Source organism: Loxodonta africana, chromosome 13, assembly GCF_030014295.1.
Source record: "Loxodonta africana isolate mLoxAfr1 chromosome 13, mLoxAfr1.hap2, whole genome shotgun sequence".
NCBI classification, from domain to species: Eukaryota; Metazoa; Chordata; class Mammalia; order Proboscidea; family Elephantidae; genus Loxodonta; species Loxodonta africana.
The window spans coordinates 12,872,119-12,889,377 of record NC_087354.1 but is presented as its reverse complement, the minus strand read 5'-3'; the positions used below and the strand labels follow the sequence as shown (position 1 = coordinate 12,889,377).

At 51.4% G+C, this 17,259-nt stretch overlaps 1 protein-coding gene across 1 annotated transcript in view; it reads right to left on the bottom strand.

Moving 5' to 3' along the window:
- Window positions 1-853: 853 nt before the first annotated feature.
- Window positions 854-17,259, bottom strand: part of PCSK6 (proprotein convertase subtilisin/kexin type 6) — a 267,283-nt gene continuing 250,877 nt past the window's right edge. The window contains exons 19-21 of the mRNA XM_064296238.1: window positions 8,853-8,982; window positions 4,163-4,275; window positions 854-2,286 (exon numbers count right to left, since the gene is read on the bottom strand). Coding sequence (XP_064152308.1) covers window positions 2,189-2,286; window positions 4,163-4,275; window positions 8,853-8,982 — 341 coding nt within the window. The 3' untranslated portion in view covers window positions 854-2,188. The remainder of the gene's footprint in view (window positions 2,287-4,162; window positions 4,276-8,852; window positions 8,983-17,259) is intronic.

Here is a 17,259-nt window from a genome sequence, read left to right as displayed (position 1 = left end):
CAGGGACGAAAACGGTGCCTTCCACCAGAGGTACTGGACAAGTTGTGGTTTTAACTCAAGGTCAGTCTTATGCCCGAGGTTGAATCCTGTCCTGGCTACTGTATCCTGAACTCACTGGCATTTACAGCTCTTGTCAGTCCATGCTTATGGTGGACTGTGTGGCCTCCCCGCTGCTTCCTGAGAGCTGTGCGTTGCTGACCTCTTCTCTGGCTATGTGGTCACCAGAAGAGCTCCCTGCAGCTGGGTCAGGACTCTGGTTGGCCTGCCTGGTATCAGTGCTCACCCCAGTCCAATTTGCTGCTGTTCTAAGAGGGTCCAGCTGACATTTAGTGCTGGCTCTGGGGCTCCTGAGGCCCAGCCGCACCCTCCTCTGAAATTCTGAGCCTACCCTGGATTCCCAACACAATGCCTGCACCCACTTTTTTTTCCCCCTAAAGTCCATTCCAGTTGGTGCATTTCCTTTATGTGCAGCCAAAGGGTTCTAGCAAATATAAGGTTCTGCCTTCCCAGAGGAGCCATGAGGCAAAGTCCATGCAGTATGTAACCTGGGTTGGGGCCGTTAACCACTTGCACCACCCAGGGACTGCTAACCGTGGGAAGGTTTCCCTATATCTGGGGCTGATGTAGCCCCTCCACCCAAGCTTTTGTGGCCTGATGAAAGTTTCTTTGTCTAGGATATCCTGGGGTTGGAAGTCTGGGATTTCCCCCATAACTTCATTACATCAACATTCGCTAAAGTTCAAAGAAGACCTTCTGAGTAATGACATCAAACAGACCCTGAAACCACAAATAAAACACTCCGTTTCATGCAGTGGTCAGCACCCACGCTTAATTTTTGCACCTTGGAAAGAAACGCAGGCTCCCCTGGCATGGGATGCTAACGCCTTTATTAACTTAGTGTTAACACTGCATTGGCTCGGTTGCTTTCTTTTTCGGAGCTGTTGATTCCATGAACAGCAGTTCGGTTCTCTACGGCTCACAGGCCACGAGGCGAGTGCATCACAGTCAAGAGGGGGTAGGATGAGATGGAGGGAAACGAGATTAAGAAAATTTAAGGCAAATGTTATTCCCGTAGTAAAGGGAACTCATCAAGCAGATCTGTGCATTTCAATGAAAATATATGAAATATTTGTCAAAATAATTAACATCAGTAAAAATCAGAACATGTAGTGTATAAAATGTCTACACAGGTTTGGCAGAAATAAACCCATCTGTGTTGCGCAGGCTCTTGATGGACACAGAAACATCTGCCATGAGAACAAGTCTCCCACAAAGCAGAGGCCGAGCGTATTTTAATAGCTATTCCATAAGATGGGGCGTGATTAACAGGTCACAGGCTAGTTTGCTCTTTGTTAAGCCCGGAGGAACTGCGTGGTCCTGCAGGGCCCCTTGGGCTGGCCGCTGGAGTGCCTCCTTTGGGCCCCCCAAGAAGGCTCAGCATCAGGACACGTGGTGGGTCAAGGCCACGAGACTCCCAGAGACACAGAAGGAACACGGTGATGTGGCAACGCGGGGAGCTGGGATCCCAAGGAGAGAGCTGCACAGAAAGGAAGCACCTTCCCGTCTGGGCTCCGGATGTGACTTTCTAAGCCACTGCTGCCGTTTCAGAAGTGGCTGACTATGGAGGAACAGACACTCCATCCCCAGTGGTCATACATTTTATGCCCCCAAATCTGTTTTATTTACAGTCCGGCCAAGCCGCCTGGCAGACGGCTCTGTGGCAGGCGGAGGAGCAGGTGAGGGGCCCGCACTTCATCACCATCAGGTGGACGCTTGGGCCCTGCATGTGGCCCTGGGGAGGATGACTACGGCACTGCACAGAAGCTTGGGAAAGTGACAGGGATGCCAAATGTCTCTCCTTTCTGCTTTGGTCTTGGAGATTCAGTAAACGTATGGTCCCAGATGCCGCTTTGAAGCTGGAGCTGTGGGTTCCAGAATTCATTTTGTTCATTCATTTTGAGTTTGCCAGAAGACTGTAGCCAGCAAGCAGAGTTTGAAAGAGTATCACCATGTTAAGAATGCCTCCTTGAAAGGCCACCATCCTCCTGGCTCTGGGAGAACAGAGCTGCTGCGGGCCCTGGTCCAGTGAGATAAAGCTGTCAAATGCACGGTTCCTGCCCCGTTTTCTAGGCACAGGCTCTGTCTGCAGGTCTGGTGAGGGTGGGCAGGCGAGAGGGGCTGGTGCCCTCTAGCCAGCCAGGAGGCACGTCCGGCAGCAGAACTGAATGAAGAGCTTCCGCTCACAGAGCCGGTTGGACTTCACCATCTCACAGAATGTCTCATCAGCTGGTGCCCCCGGCCGGGAAAGAAAAAGGAGGGATTTATCAGACTTTATGGAGTTCCTGGATGGCAAAAACTGTTAAGAACTTGACTACTTGTCTAGAGATTGACAGTTCAAACCCACCCGGAGGTGCCTTGGAAGATAAGACTGGCGATCTCCTTCTGAAAGGGCACAGCCTTGAAAACCCTACGGATTAGTTCTACTCTGCATACATGGCGTCACCAGGAGTTGAAACTGATTCGATGACAACAACAACAGTCAGCCTTTGAGGCCTGTTTAAGATTGTTGCATTCGTTCTACATTTGCTGGGAGCTGCTGGGCTTCTGGGCGTGGTGTGGGGGGACGCAGGTATGAGGGACACAGGGCGATACAAGTGTGGGGGACACAGGTGTGGGGACACAGATGTGTGGAAAACAGGTGCGGGGGACACAGGTGGGGGGATACAGGTGTGGGGGAAACAGGTGTGGGGGACACAAGGCGAGGTGGGACTGCCAGGCAGCCTGGCAGCCTTCACAGTCCCCTCCTATGACGGGGCTTAGCTGCCGCCAGCCCAGGTGGCAGCTAGGTGTGAGGGGCTTGCACTGAGTGTGAGGGACAAGAGGGCCTCACATGGTGGACTAGAAGGGCCTCTCGAGGTGGGAGGGGTCTGAGGAGACCGGGCAGAGGGTCCTGGGTGCACTGAATGGACGTGTCTTTTGGGCGACTGTGTGGTGGTGGTGGTGGGGGTGCAAGGCAGAGGGGTCTAGAGTGTGGCTGCTGCCGTGGTCTGGGAGCACCTCCCATGGGGAGAGGTGGTGATGGAGTGGAGAGAGTTGTCCAGGAAGATGGTCGAGACGTGGTGATGGAAAAGGTGACGTGGAGATGTTGGGGCGGGAGAAGCACGGATGGAGGATGGCCACTGGATATGAGGACACCTGGCCGTTCACGGACCCTGGGAGACCCTCCTGTGACAACCTTGCTCTTGGACTGGATGTGTGACCCAAGCAGGTGACCTCCTAAAGAGGGAGCTTTCTGGCCTTGGAAGGGATACAATTAGGTGAACCAGCAAAATCACCAAAGAGCACAGCATGGAGCCACTTGCCGTGGTTTGTGAGGCATCCCTGGGGCTCCTGCTGCTGGCCCCAGGTCTGCAGACGGGGCCAGTGCTGCTCCCTGCCCTCCTTCCTGCCTGGACATGGTGCCCAGAGCTGCCCCTCCCTGCAGCACACCTAGCCACTGTACCCTCCTTCCTGCCACAGCATGTCCTACAATGGCTCCCATCAAGCACCGGCCAAAGGTTCCTACTGAGCCTGCCTCTTGCCTGGAATCCCCACGTTGGGCAGCGCCTTTGGTCCTCTTCTGGGTTTCTGTTTTAAACTTATCCATCCTTGTCCCTCAGCCCACCTGGAGACCTGGGCCCTCCCACAGCACAAGAGCCGGCCTCTGGTCCCAGCCCAGGTGTGGATCCTCCCTGTGGATAGTTCTGTGTGCCTGGTGGGGTTCCTGCTGTTGAGCCTACCCTCTGGCTGGCCTGCCAGCTCACAGGGGCTCTCTGCCTGAGCATAGGCCTCACTGTGGGGCTCTCTCAGTCCTGAGGTGGACACCCTCCGGGTCTCCTGGCTTTGACCTCTGAGTGAGGCATCTCCTATGATCTATGGCATGAGAGTGGGAATGGTACAAGAAGAAAATAATTTTTAAGTCAACCGACGAAACAACCAGCAGTAGCTGGGCTGTTCGCTGGGATGCCTCAGATCAATGTGAGAGGCCTAAAGGCAGAGATGGGAGAGGGCAGTCATGGTCCAAACTGACTAGAGAAGCCAAGCTACCGGCCAGCATGCCTGCTCGGTGGGCTGCTGCTCTGTGACCCGCTGTCTGGGGGCAGCCCTGCCCGGCTGTGCTCACCGTTGCTGCACGTGTGGTTGGTGATGCATGACGTCCCCAGCTGCGTGAAGCCCGGCTTACACTTGCTGCAGTTCCTGCTGGAGCCCTCACAGCTCAGGCAGTTCTCGTCGCACCTGAGGGAAGACACAGGCTGCTGCAGTCTGGGGAGCAGGCCCACCCACGGCCAGAGCTCTGCTCCCCTCCCACACACCCTATCCCAGCCCAGGTCCTCTGCAGAGAGGCGGCAACTGTGCCCCAGCGGCCTCCTCCTGTCTGACCTCACACAGTCATGGCCATTTAGCAGAAGTGAGACTGAGGCTCCAGCTTGCCCGGGACGGAGGAATAAGCTCAGGCCTCCGAGACTTCCCATGGCTCATCTCCACCCCTCCTGGGCACTGACACCACCAGACCCACAGAACCCAGAGCAGCATCAGCACAGGCTTCCTCTGGCAGCTGCCCCCTTCGATGGTTGTAGACTTGGGGCTGGCCAGACTCCACTCCAGGTGCCTGATGAACCTCATCCTGAGCTGTCCTTGAGACTGCTGCCACCAGCAGACTGGGCTTCCTTTCAGGCCACGCCTGCCTCACCCAGGGGCAAGTATCCTCCCAACCTCCCTCTCCCCCCACCCTCAATGGTCATGGCCAAGCCTAGCCCAGAGAGGGCCATGGGGCTGTTTCTGATGCAGAGTAAACGTGACCTAAGGGAAGGACTGGCACACTCTGGCCCTTGGGCCACACCTGGCCCACCACCTGATTTTGTAAATAAAGTTTTATTGGAGCACAGCCACACTCATCATTGACGCACTGTCTACAGCACATGTGCTACAATGGCAGAGCTGAGGAGCTGTGACAGTGACTATACAGCCCAAGAGCCTCAAATATTTACTCTCTGGCCCTTTGCAGGAAAGGTTTGCTGACCTGGCCACAGGGCTTGAACTCGCATGTTCCCCACTTTGGGCCCAAGGGTGACATGCTGGGCACATTCTCTGAGTCTAGCACTGTGGCCCACCACTCCCAGTTCAGGGCTGGACAGGCCCCAGAGGCAGCATCTGAGGGGATGCAGGGTGGCATGCAGGGCAGGAGGGCCCTGCCTGTGTTCACAGTTCTTGGCTGCAGACAGATGCCATCTTCTTGGAGGTGAGGCCTGCAGTGACTGGACACCAATGACAAGGCTCTTCATCAGACTTGTTCCAAAGCAGCCCTGATGGAGGCAGATTCCACCACTGAGCCTCCACCCTCAGCTGCAGGATGTGCAAACCAACATCTAGGAGTCCCTTGGCCTCTCCCTCCTGCAACGAGGACTGGCCCTTCCCGCCCACCCTGAGGACTTGCCGCGGGCTCTGTACAGGACCTTGTTTCTCATTCACTTTTGAAACCCCTTGTGCCTGGGCTCCCAGAACCTCCCCCTGTAACCTTGGGGACCCAGCCACAGGCCTCTGAGGCCACAGCAGAGGGGACAATTCCCTAGGAATGCTGCTGGCATCTCTTCCAGACCACGTCCATGAGCAAGACCAGGCCATTTAAACTTGTAGCTGAGGGTTGCTTCAGCCACAGCCAGTGTGCTGACTGGGCTTTGGTGGAGTATTGGCAGACCCAGCTTACTGTTTCTCCAACCTCTACCTTCACCAGGCCCTACGGGACCTCCTTGCCTGCCCCGGCAGGACTACAAGGCATTCACTTCCTCCTGGCACATAACACATCACCACACACGTGGTGGCTTCAAACAGCACGCACTGTAGATCCCAGTTCTGCAGGTGGAAGTCAGGCAGGCTCAGCTGGGCTCCCTGCTTGGGGTGTCACAGGCCCAGGACAAGGTGTTGGAAGGCTGGGCTCCTGTGTGAGGCTCAGGGGAGGAATCCAGCCCCTGCTGCTCCCTGGGAGGCTGATGCTGCCCAGTGGGCCCTGGCTCTCCTGCAGCTCCCGTTTCTGTGGTAGACGCTCTCAGCTTTCTGTTGGAGCTTCCTTGCACGTGGTTCTCTAGGGCAGGGGCCAGTGTTCAGTTATTATCTGTAGCACCAACTTCACCCCCAAAACACCATGGCGATTCTATCCTGCCAAATCCTGGGAGGACAGGCACGTCCACTGTGCCCCTCTCTGCACCTCTTTCTGTTGGGCTGTTCCAGGTAAGAGTCAGGCACCTGAATCCAAGGACACAGGCCACCTTGCCCCAGGAGCTCTACATCACACTTCCTGGGCCATAGCGTAAAGTGGCCTCGGAGCGCCTGCCATCCTGGACCCAGTTGAGGCGGGTGCAGGGAGGGCTACGGGGAGGGCAACTACCCCACAGAGTGGCTGTCCTCCAAAGAGGGCCTCGCTCTCTCTTGCTGGGTCTCTCACTAAGTCTGGGGGCAGGGGTCCAGTGCCTCTTTTGAGACACTTACCATGGATTTTCCTCAGCTTAGACCTGAACACCACAGGAACACACCGTAGCATTCTGGTGCCCTCCCCTCCTGTCATGGATTAAAGTGTGTAGGCCATGGTTCCCAGTATTGTGTGATTGTCCACCATTTTGTCATCTGATGTGATTTTCCCATGTGTTGTAAATCCTACCTCTATGATGTTAATGAGGTGGGTTTAGCAACAGTTATGTTAATGAGGCAGGACTCAATCTACAAGGTTGGATTGTGTCTTAAGCCAGTCTCTTTCGAGATATAAAAGAGAGAAGCGAGCAGAGAGATATTGAGACCTCATACTACCAAGAAAGCAGCGCCAGGGGCAGAGCGCATCTTTTGGATCCAGGGTCCCTGAAAAACTCCTTGACCAGGGGAAGATTGATGACAAGGACCTTCCTCCAGAACTGACAGAGAAAGCCTTCCCCTGAAGCTGATGCCCTGAATTTGGACTTGTAGCCTACTAGACTGTGAGAGAATAAATTTGTTTGTTAAAACCATCCACCTGTATTTCTGTCATGGCAGCACTAGATAACCAAGACACCTCCCTACCTCCCAAGCCACCCCGCCCCGCCTCATCTGCCCCTTATTCCCAGGGAGCTACCTGGGCCCGTGAGCAGGAACAGCACAGTGCAAACCAGCACTGCTGGGTCGGGGAGGCTATGTTTTTTGAAAGCTGCTGCCGCCAGGCTGGGATAGCCCTGCAGACAGAATCAGGCAGCTCAAGCCTGTTTCCTTTGGCAGGAATTTACACTGATGGGTCGTCCGAGAGAAGGGGACGCTTGCAAGGATGGACACTTTCTGAAAAGCTGCAGTTCATCTCCTCTGTGGCTCTGTGCAGGGTCTTCCTCTGGGGTATTCTCTCTGACACATGACACGTCAGCCCAGCAATGAACTCCACTCTAAGGCTGGATACCTCCTCAAGATGGAAGTGAGGACCAGGCATGCCCTAAGGGGCCTTGACAGGGAGGTCCGCCCCTTGCCTCCTGCTGCCCCCGGGGCATCTGGTTGCCATGCTTGCTGGGATATCCAGCATCCTCTGGGATCCAGGCACTTGACAATGAATGTGATGATCCCTGTTTAACCAAGTTCTCTCTGGGTGACTGTACTTGGGTAATTACCCTTGAACCATCTGGCTGGGTGAAACGAAAGGTTTGCTTCCGAGAACGGTGCAGATGGCTCTGAGCAAGACTTGGCAGGGCTAGGCGAAGGAAGCAAGTTTCTGATCTTAAACTCAATCAAAGAGGGGCTGCCCTTTCACAGTTACTTGACCCTCTCTCCTGGACCCCTCTTTTTTTAAGTCACAAGAGAGCAAGGACTTGATAGCCTCTTGTTGGCTCACTGTAGGGTTGTTTTTTTGTTTTAAGGGAATAAGTTACAACCCAGAGCAGTTCTCCAAATACAGCCTCAGGAGGCGGACCCTGTCGTGGGAGCGAGATCTACCAGTGCTATTAAGTCCCCAGTCGTGAGCTGGAAGATGGGCCTGCTCTCTTCACCCCTCTCTCACATGAGCCTCAGAGGGGTTCCTTGTTTTGAGTCTATTTCAGATGGAAGGTTCTCTCCCTCCCCTCCCTCATAGCCCATCCCCATCATCACTATCATCACCTTCACACTCCTCTCTGTTGCCCTCATCCTGAACAAGACAGCTGTCCCGCAGTTGTTTCTGGAACCTAGAAGGCCACATTCAGCAAGACAAGAGAGGACCAAAGCATATGGTTTCTTCCTTAACTGCCAAGTCCAGCAACAAAAGGGAACACTGCCCAGCCCAAAGCCACCCAACAAGCATGGCGGGCTGTGTTGGCACGTGGATAAAAGAAACAGGAGCAAGACAGGGTTAAATGTATGCTCACCTGCTGGATAGGAAATGGCTGCGGAATGAGGACATTGTCAGGACCTCATTCTTTTCTCTAAAATATCTAATTAAAAAAATTAAAAAACCATCAAAAGCATGGCTTCCTAATTACCAACAAAGTGAATACATCCCTAGGGTGGCACAGGTGGGCCCTCCAGTCCAGCTAGCCCTGGGAGGCAAGCATACAGAGGCAACCCTTTGCTATTCTTCTTCCTGCCCCAGCTCCAGTACCCAGTACAGAATAGACACTCAACAATGCTCACTAAATGAACAAAGGAATGAAAGTCACAAACTCACGTGTGACCTTGGCCAAATCATTAACTGCAGGTGATCCCATTCTCTGTAGGTGGGCTCCTGTCCTCCCTACTTCACCCCTGCCCAAGGGAGATGCTGCTCCTTGGCCGGACACTACAACTGCCCTGCCCTGTTACCTCGGCTGAGCCAGGGGACGATTTAAAAGGAGCTGTACCTTCGACACACTTTGTGGGGCAGGCCTGGCATCTGCTCTGGGTAGAACCCCTCACCGCAGGTTGGCACACACTTCCAGTCGTGAAAGTGGAAGGGTTTTGCACAGTGAATGCATTCTTCTCTGCTGGGCCCTGTGGGGACAGGAAAAGAAGTGGATGTCAAGGACTGCCCCACCCGTCACCAGGTCTCAGACCTACTGCAGTGCCTGATGAGTTCGAGAGCACTGTCCAGGTGCCCACAGCCAGCACCTTTGCTAGTGTTTCCCAAGTGGCCACCAAGAGCTTGTACCAGCCCCATCCTCACGTGGCTCCTGGGAGGTGGGTATCACTGTTCCCATTTCACAGATGGAGAGATGGGAGGAGCTGTACCCTCAGAGGCATGAGACCACTGCAATGCATCTCCACACTGCCTGGACCACGTTGGTTCCAAACATTTCCTTTCCCAACAGGCACAGGCCCTGCTTCTTTTAGAGCTATACCATCCAGTACCAGAGCCACTGGCTAGCACACATGGATGTTGGGCACTTGAAACATGGATGTGCCGTGAATTACATGCACACACCAAATTTCAGAGACTTAGAATATTCCAACACAGGATGTGATACAACTCATGGCTCTTTTATGCTGATTACATGTTGAAATGCTAATATTTCAGGCACATTGCATTCATCATCAAAAAGAACATTTCAAGATCTATCCTGAAGTACAACGCTGTCAGTGATAGCATAATATCCATAAACCTAAAAGGAAGACAGTTAATACAACTATTACTCAAATTTATGCACCAAGCACTAAGGCCAAAGAGGAAGAAATTGAAGATTTTTACCAACTTCTGCAGTCTGAAGTTGATCAAACATGCAATCAGGATGCATTGATAATTACTGGTGATTGGAATGGGGAAGTTGGAAACAAAGAAGGAGGATTGGTAGTTGGAAAATAGGCCTTTGTGATAGAAATGATGCCAGAGATCACACGATAGAATTTTGCAAGATCAACAAGTTCTTCATTGAGAACATCTTTTCAACAACATAAACGGCGACTATACACGTGGACCTCACTGGATGGAATACACAGGAATCAAATCAACGACATCTATGGAAAAGCTCAAGATCATTAGTCAGAACAAAGCCAGGGGTTGCCTGTGGAACAGACCATCAATTGTTAATATGCAAGTTCAAGCTGAAGCTGAAGAAAATTAGAACAAGTCCAAGAGAGCCAAAGCAGGACCTTCAGAATATCTCACCATTTCAAGAATAGATCTGATGCAATGAACGCTATGACCGAAAACCAGACTAGCTGCGGAATGACATCAAGGACATCATACATGAAGAAAGCAAGGGGTCATTAAAAAGACAGGAGAGGAAGAAAAGACCAAAATGGATGTCAGAAGAGACTCTGAAACTTGCGCTTGAACATCGAGTAGCAAAAGCAAATGGAAATGATGAAGTAAAAGAGCTGATCAGAAAATTTCAAAGGGTGGCTTGAGAAGACAAAGTAAAGTATTACAATGATATGTGCAAAGATCTGGAGTTAGAAAACCAAAAGGGAAGAACGCTCTTGGCATTTTTCAAGCTGAAAGGCCTGAGTTGCAATAGTGATGAATTCTATGGGGAAGATACTGAAAGACGAAGGAAGCACCAAAAGAAGATGGAAGGAATACACAGAATCACTGTACCAAAAAGAATTGGTCAATGTTTAATCATTTCAGGAGGCAGCATATGACCAAGAACCGATGGTACTGAAGGAAGAAGTCCAAGCTGCATTGAAGACATCGGCGAAAAACAAGGCTCCAAGAATTAACGGAATACCAACTGAGATGTTCAACAAATGGATGCAGAGCTGGAGGTGCTCACTCGTCTATGCCAAGGAATTCGGAAGACAGCTACCTGGACAACTGACTGGAAGAGATCCATATTTATGCCTATTCCCAAGAAAAGTGATCCAATCGAATGCAGAAATTATCAAACAAAATCACTAATATCACATGCAAGTAAAATGTTGCTAAAAATCATTCAAAAGCAGTTACAACAGTACATAGGCAGGGAAACGCCAGAAATTCAAGTCAGATTCAGACGAGGACGTGGAACCAGGAATATCATTGCTGATGTCAGCTGGATCCTGGCTGAAAGCAGAGAATACCAGAAAGATGTTTATCTGTGTTTTATTGACTATCCACACATTCGACTGTGTGGATCATAACAAATTATGGATAATATTGTGAAGAATGGGAATTCCATAACACTTAATTGTGCTCATGAGGAACCCGTACATAGATCAAGAGGGAGTCATTTGAACAGAAGGGGATACTGCAGTGGTTTAAAGTCAGGAAAGGTGTGTGTCAGGGTTCTATCCTTTGACCATACATAATCAATCTGTATGCTGAGCAAATAATCCAAGAAGCTGGACTATATGAAGAAGAACGGGGCATCAGGATTGGAGGAAGACTCATTAACAACCTGCGTTATGCAGATGACACAACCTTGCTTGCTGAAAGTGAAGAGGACTTGAAGCACTTACTGATGAAGATCAAAGACCACAGCCTTCAGTATGGATTACACCTCAACATAAAGAAAACAAAACTCCTCACAGCTGGACCAATAAGCAACATCATGATAAATGGAGACAAGATTGAAGTTGTCAAGGATTTCATTTTACTTGAACCCACAATCCATGCCCATGGAAGCAGCAGCCAAGAAATCAAATGATGCATTGCATTGGGCAAATCTGCAAAAGACCTCTTAAAGTGTTGAAAAGCAAAGATGCCACTTTAAGGACTAAGGTGCGCCTGATCCGAGCCATGGTGTTTTCAGTCGCCTCAAATGTATGTGAAAGCTGGGCAATGAATAAGGAGGACAGAAGAATAATTGATGCCTTTGAATTACGGTGTTGACAAAGAATATTGAATATACAGTGGAGTGCCAAAACAATGAACAAATCTCTTTTGGAAGGAGTGCAGCTAAAATGTTCCTTAGAAGCGAGGATGGGGAGATTTTACCTCACATACTTTGGACGTGTTATCAGGAGGGATCAGTCCCTGGAGAAGGACATCATGCTTGGTAAAGTAGAGGGTCGGTGAAAAAGAGGACCCTCAATGAGACAGATTGACACAGTGGCTGCAACAATGGGCTCAAGCATAGCAATGATCATGAGGTTGGTGCAGGACCGGGCAGTATTTCCTTCTGCTGTACACAGGGTTGCTATGAGTCGTGACTGGACGGCACCTAACGACAACAGTAAAAAAAGGTCTGCCTTGAGCATTATGCTCTTTTAAGAACTACCTATTTGGGATCAAATTGACAACAGCAACTTGAAAGATTAGATGGGAAACAGCGGGCAGTGAGTTTATGTAATGGGGGAAGAACCACTTAGAAAAGGAGGGTGAGAATTGTTGCACAACTTGAAGAATGTAATCAATGTCACTAAATGGTACATGTAGAAACTGTTGAATTGGTGTATGTTTTGCTGTGTATGTTCTCAATGACAACAAAGTAAATAACATTAAAAAGAAAAAAGTTACGAAGGAAAACGTGTAGCTAAGCCAAGCATCAGAGGAAGATGAATTACTCTCGGTCAGACATTGTATTAGAATATAGAAACCACACTGTCCATCGGTTCACGTGTCCATCTCCCTTGCCATCCATTTCCCCATCCATCCAGCAACCATCTCTCCATTCATCTCCCCATCCATTCATCCCTTTGTACAAGTCCATGCTGGGCATCCAGTCTGACAAATGTCCCCAAAGAACACCTGGTGAGGATATAAGGAGCAGCAGGGCAGCTGCTGGCTGACAGCAGAGGTTGGAACATGGGTAAGAAGTCATCTCAGACGCTGTATGATAACCACGGTGCCTGGGTAAACCTTTTTCCTCTTTGATTTGATTGCAGTCTTAGACTGAGGCCTGACAGCTAATACAATGAGATTTGGTCCTCTTCCTGAAGTAACTTCTGACTAAGGTGGACCTCCCTGCTGTGTCAAGGGTAGGCTCTTTGCAGACGTTCTGCAGCCCTGTGGGTCCCAGGACAGTTACCAGCTGCAGGCTCTCTGCTCTGGTAGCTAGTTACATAACTTAGGACCATAGCTTTAAGCCCTCGCAGGGAATGTTGAGCTCATCCAGCTAAACACCTCATTGGATTGTCAGGAAAAGTGATGCCCAGAAGGCCACAGGACTGTGAGTGAGAGGCTGTGGTGGGGCGAGGACGGGCTGGTCAGGAGCCCCAAGGGTGGGCGTCGTCACGCAGACTGCCCTCCTGGAGGGGGTCTGGACAGCTGCCCACTGGCTCTAGTCTCCACTTGTGGGGCCTCCCTGTGGCTGGCTGGGGAGCTGCCCTCAGGGACGAGGGTAGGCCGTTCTGTCCTCCTAGCTCGAAAGCTGCTCTCTTCATGCAGCAACCTTTCCTCTTGTACTTTGGCCACTCCCTCCCCACCCCTCATTTATCTCCAGGGAACTCTGGAGGCCAAAACTGGGGTCAAGGGCATTCAGCTGGGCCTCACTCAAGGCTGTGAGCCTATTGGCTGGACTCTCACTCCCCTTCCTGCCTTACCTGCTAAAACCCTCTCACCCTTACGGTCTTTCCCCAGAGGGGAACACCAATGCCCCAAGGGCTCCTGTGGTGGGCAAGGACCCTCATTCTTGTTTGTTCTTTGTCTGGTGCTCAATTTGTGAAACTTAAGAACTTGATTAAACACAAATTTTTTAAACACACTATTTTCACAACTAATAAAAACTACAAATTTTGTAATTTGGTCGAAGTCCCTTAGGGATTCCATGAAGTCCCACGTCCGTACAGGCTCTGGATGCTGTGAACGCATCTGCCGAGGCAGCACGAGCAGCAGAGTGGACGACTCTCACACAGGACCTGCTCCGCAGGATCTGCAGGCCCAGGATGAAATAAAAGTGCGCAACTCCTTGCTCAAAAAGCAAGAAAAATACACAAAGGTACTAAAATGTAAAATGTTTTCCTCTCTTCCATAATCTCCCTCTTGACTTATCATGGTTATTTGCCATCAATGCTAATTATTACAATATAATAATTACCATAATTATTATTAATGCTAATTAATTCCCTAAAGCCCCCTCGGGCATGGGGATACTCATAGGGTAGTGCAGACCCTCACAGGTGCCTGGGGGCACCGCTCTGAGGCTTGCCATGTGCGTTGCCTGTGTGCGTGTGGCCCACTGCTGGCGGGTCCCCTCACTCCCTCCTGGGGGCAGATGAGTCCAGCCAGGCATCTCCCCCTCCCACATGGCTGCCACAGTAACCCAGGGCAGATGGGAGACCCCCAAGGGGTTACGTCTCCATGCCAGGACATGCCAGGGACCTGGATCGTGCTGTGGCACTGTCAGACTAGAGTGGGGATGGCTACCACCCCCCTACCCCACCCCACCCTGAGGTACCATCAGGCATGTGCACCTCACCCTGACCCTCCCCACATCCAGGCTCCCACAGGGCTGGGCAGCAGTGGTCACCGAGCGGGAGCAGGGAGCACTCTACAGGGTGAGGGGACATGCAGCCCTCTGAGCCTCAGTGTCCTGGTGTACACAGTGAGGATGGGGGTAGTGTGGGCACTCAGGTGGTGATACGGGGACAGCACCTGGGGAGGGCTCCACCTGCGCCAGTCCCACACTCTGGGATGAGGGTCTGCCCCCCAGAAAACTGGGCAATGGGCTCTGTGGGGCAGCCTGAACTTGGCCCTGACTGCCCTGAGGGTAGCTACTCTGCAGTGGGGAGAAGCTGAGAAGACTTCGCTGCTCTGATGGGTGGGACCCTTCTGTGAATGCCTGCCCAGGAGGGAGACTGCTGGAGGAGGGACAGCGGGCAGATGGGAAGGCAAGCCGAGCAGTGCCCCAGCTGCTCCAGACACCATCTCCCACGGGAGAACTTGGAGCCCCAGAACAGCCTGTGGTGGCAGGTCTCTCACCTGCGGGAATTAAGGCTCTAAATTGGAGAAGGCGGGAGAGCGTGGAGCATGTGTCTGAGGCCTGGGACCCTGCCAGTCTCCCAGTGATGGTGCTGCTTAGTAAGCTGGCAAGGTGGACAGGTGGGCAGTGTCTGCCAGAGCTGGGCCTCGCCTGTCTCCCTTGCTGACCCTCACCTGAATTCAGCAGCCGGGAGAACGCCTTTGCTTGAAGAAGTAACACAGAGGCTAACTCTTGGCTTTTAGCTCTAAGTTGCAGGGGTCTCCTGTAGGAGAGGAGATTGGAAAGGTGGTGTGAACAGGCAGCATGTCCTCTCCATCTTCCCCCAAGTCTAGAGGAAGAGCTCTGAGCTTGAGTTTGGGCAAGTTTAAGAGCGGAGAGAGAGGCAGGAGCTGTGTCTGTCCCTGGGTGGGTGGAGGCCACCCTGGATGATTTTCTACATGGTGGCTGGGGCCCTGCTGCGTGTTCTGAAATGTCTGGACCGTGTGGCGCTCACAGGGGCAACTCTGCCCCAGGAGTGTGGCCCAGCAGGAGAGCAGGCAACCTGTGTGGGGGAGGCTGACTGGGGGGTTCTGGAGCTCCTGGGGGCCCTGAGGGTGAATTGCTGAGCGTGCCATTCGGGTGAGCTAGGGATGTGCCTGGGGGAAGGCATGGAACAGCTGACGTGGGAGCAAGAAGCCTCTAGGGGGAAGATGACTTAGGCTGAGAAGGGGGACCCCTCTTCCCAGTTGCTGCCCAAGGGTGGATGCCCGTGTGCCTAGGAGCACAGTACAAACCCTGAAGGAGACAGGTGTGGGGAGGGGGCCCCCCTAGAGAGCAGTTTACCTGAAAATGGCTGAATTCTAAAGGGCCTGATGGGGCAAACACATCCCTGGGCTGAGCTGAGAAAACCTAGAAGTGACTCTAAAGCTGGTTGCCATCAGGCAGCCCAGGGACTTGGAGAAAGAAAACTAAACTGAATCACTGAACTCAAAGCTGCACCCCTGAATTGTATGGATTCAAGAAGCTATGACGTTTAAACAAGCTACGTCAGCAATGCTCCTTAATCAACCACGGACAAACAAAGAGTCAAACAAGGAATAAAAATGATAGACAAAAAGGCAGCCAGGTCATGGATTGAATGTGCCTTCCCAAAGACATGTTGAAGTCCTAATTTCTAAGACCCTGTTTAGAAATATGGTCTTTGAAGATGTTATCACTTAGGTTAATAGGTCATACTGGAGTAGGGTGGGTCCTAATCCTGTATGAGCACTGTCCTTTAATGAGAGAAGAGACATAGAAATAGAGGCAAGATGGCCATGTGACCACAGAGGCAGAGACCGGCTGCCACAAGCCAAGAACACCTGGGGCTAGCAGAAGCTGGAAGAGGCCAGAATCTTCCCCCAGAGCCTTCAGGGCGAGCAAGGCTTTGCTGTCATGTTGATTTGAATTTCTAGCCTCCAGAACTGTGTGACAATACATTCCTGTTGATTAAAGTCACTCAGACTGTGTCTTGGATACTTGGATACGGCAGGCCCAGGAGAAGAATACAAGGGTAAACTGCAAGGAAACCCACAGAGCTGCCAGTGGGAAGCGCCCTTCCCACCTGCTAAGCATTGGTTCCTTTGGGGGCTGTCCCAGGAGGGCATCAAGGTCAGGCTTCCCACAGGCTGCAGGACACCCGCCTTGGCTCCAGCCCCAGTTGGGCTGGGACGCCCCAGTTCTCTGGCACGTCCACTCTTGGAGGCACAGCTGATAGTGCCCAGGGCTCACCAGGCCACACCAAGGAGGGTTAGGCACTTCTGAAGAACTGTGGCAACTATGATTCGGCAGAGACCTAATTTTTAAATTGTGACTGCAGCAACACTCATCTCATGTGGGCTCCTTAGGACAGGGACCAAAGCAGGGATGGGCAGGAAGGAGGGTCAAGAGGAGTAGACATAACGAGGAATGTTTCAGAGCCCAGAGACTCACATTGCGCTTCAACTTTCTTGTGCAAATAACTGCAGAATGGAACCTAATAAAAGGAACGGCTTCTCCACTACTCTGCATAAAAAGGGTGCCTGGGAGCCGAGGGGCGAGGGCCTCTGTGGGAAAGCATACTGTACATGAAACTGTTTGTTGGTGTCTTTTCCTCTGATTAATGCGTTCAAAACAAGCGAAGACAGGTAAAAAGAACTAAGGGTATGTTTTAAAAACTAAGTCTTTTAATCAGTCATAAAAGGACAAATACTATATGATCTCACATGAAATAAGCAAATACATAGAAACTGAAAATTATTATTTTTACTAGGGGTGGTAAGGGGGAGTTTCCGCTTAGGGGGTATTGAGTTTATATCAATGATGGAATAATTCAGAAAAGGATAGTGAGAATGGTCACACAACTTGAAGAATATAATCACTGCACTGAATCATACGTGTAGAAATTGTTGAATTGGCATATGTTTTGTTGTGTATATTTTCACCATAATAAAAAGAAAAAAAAAAAAAAAAAACAGGCCGAAGGCTTTGT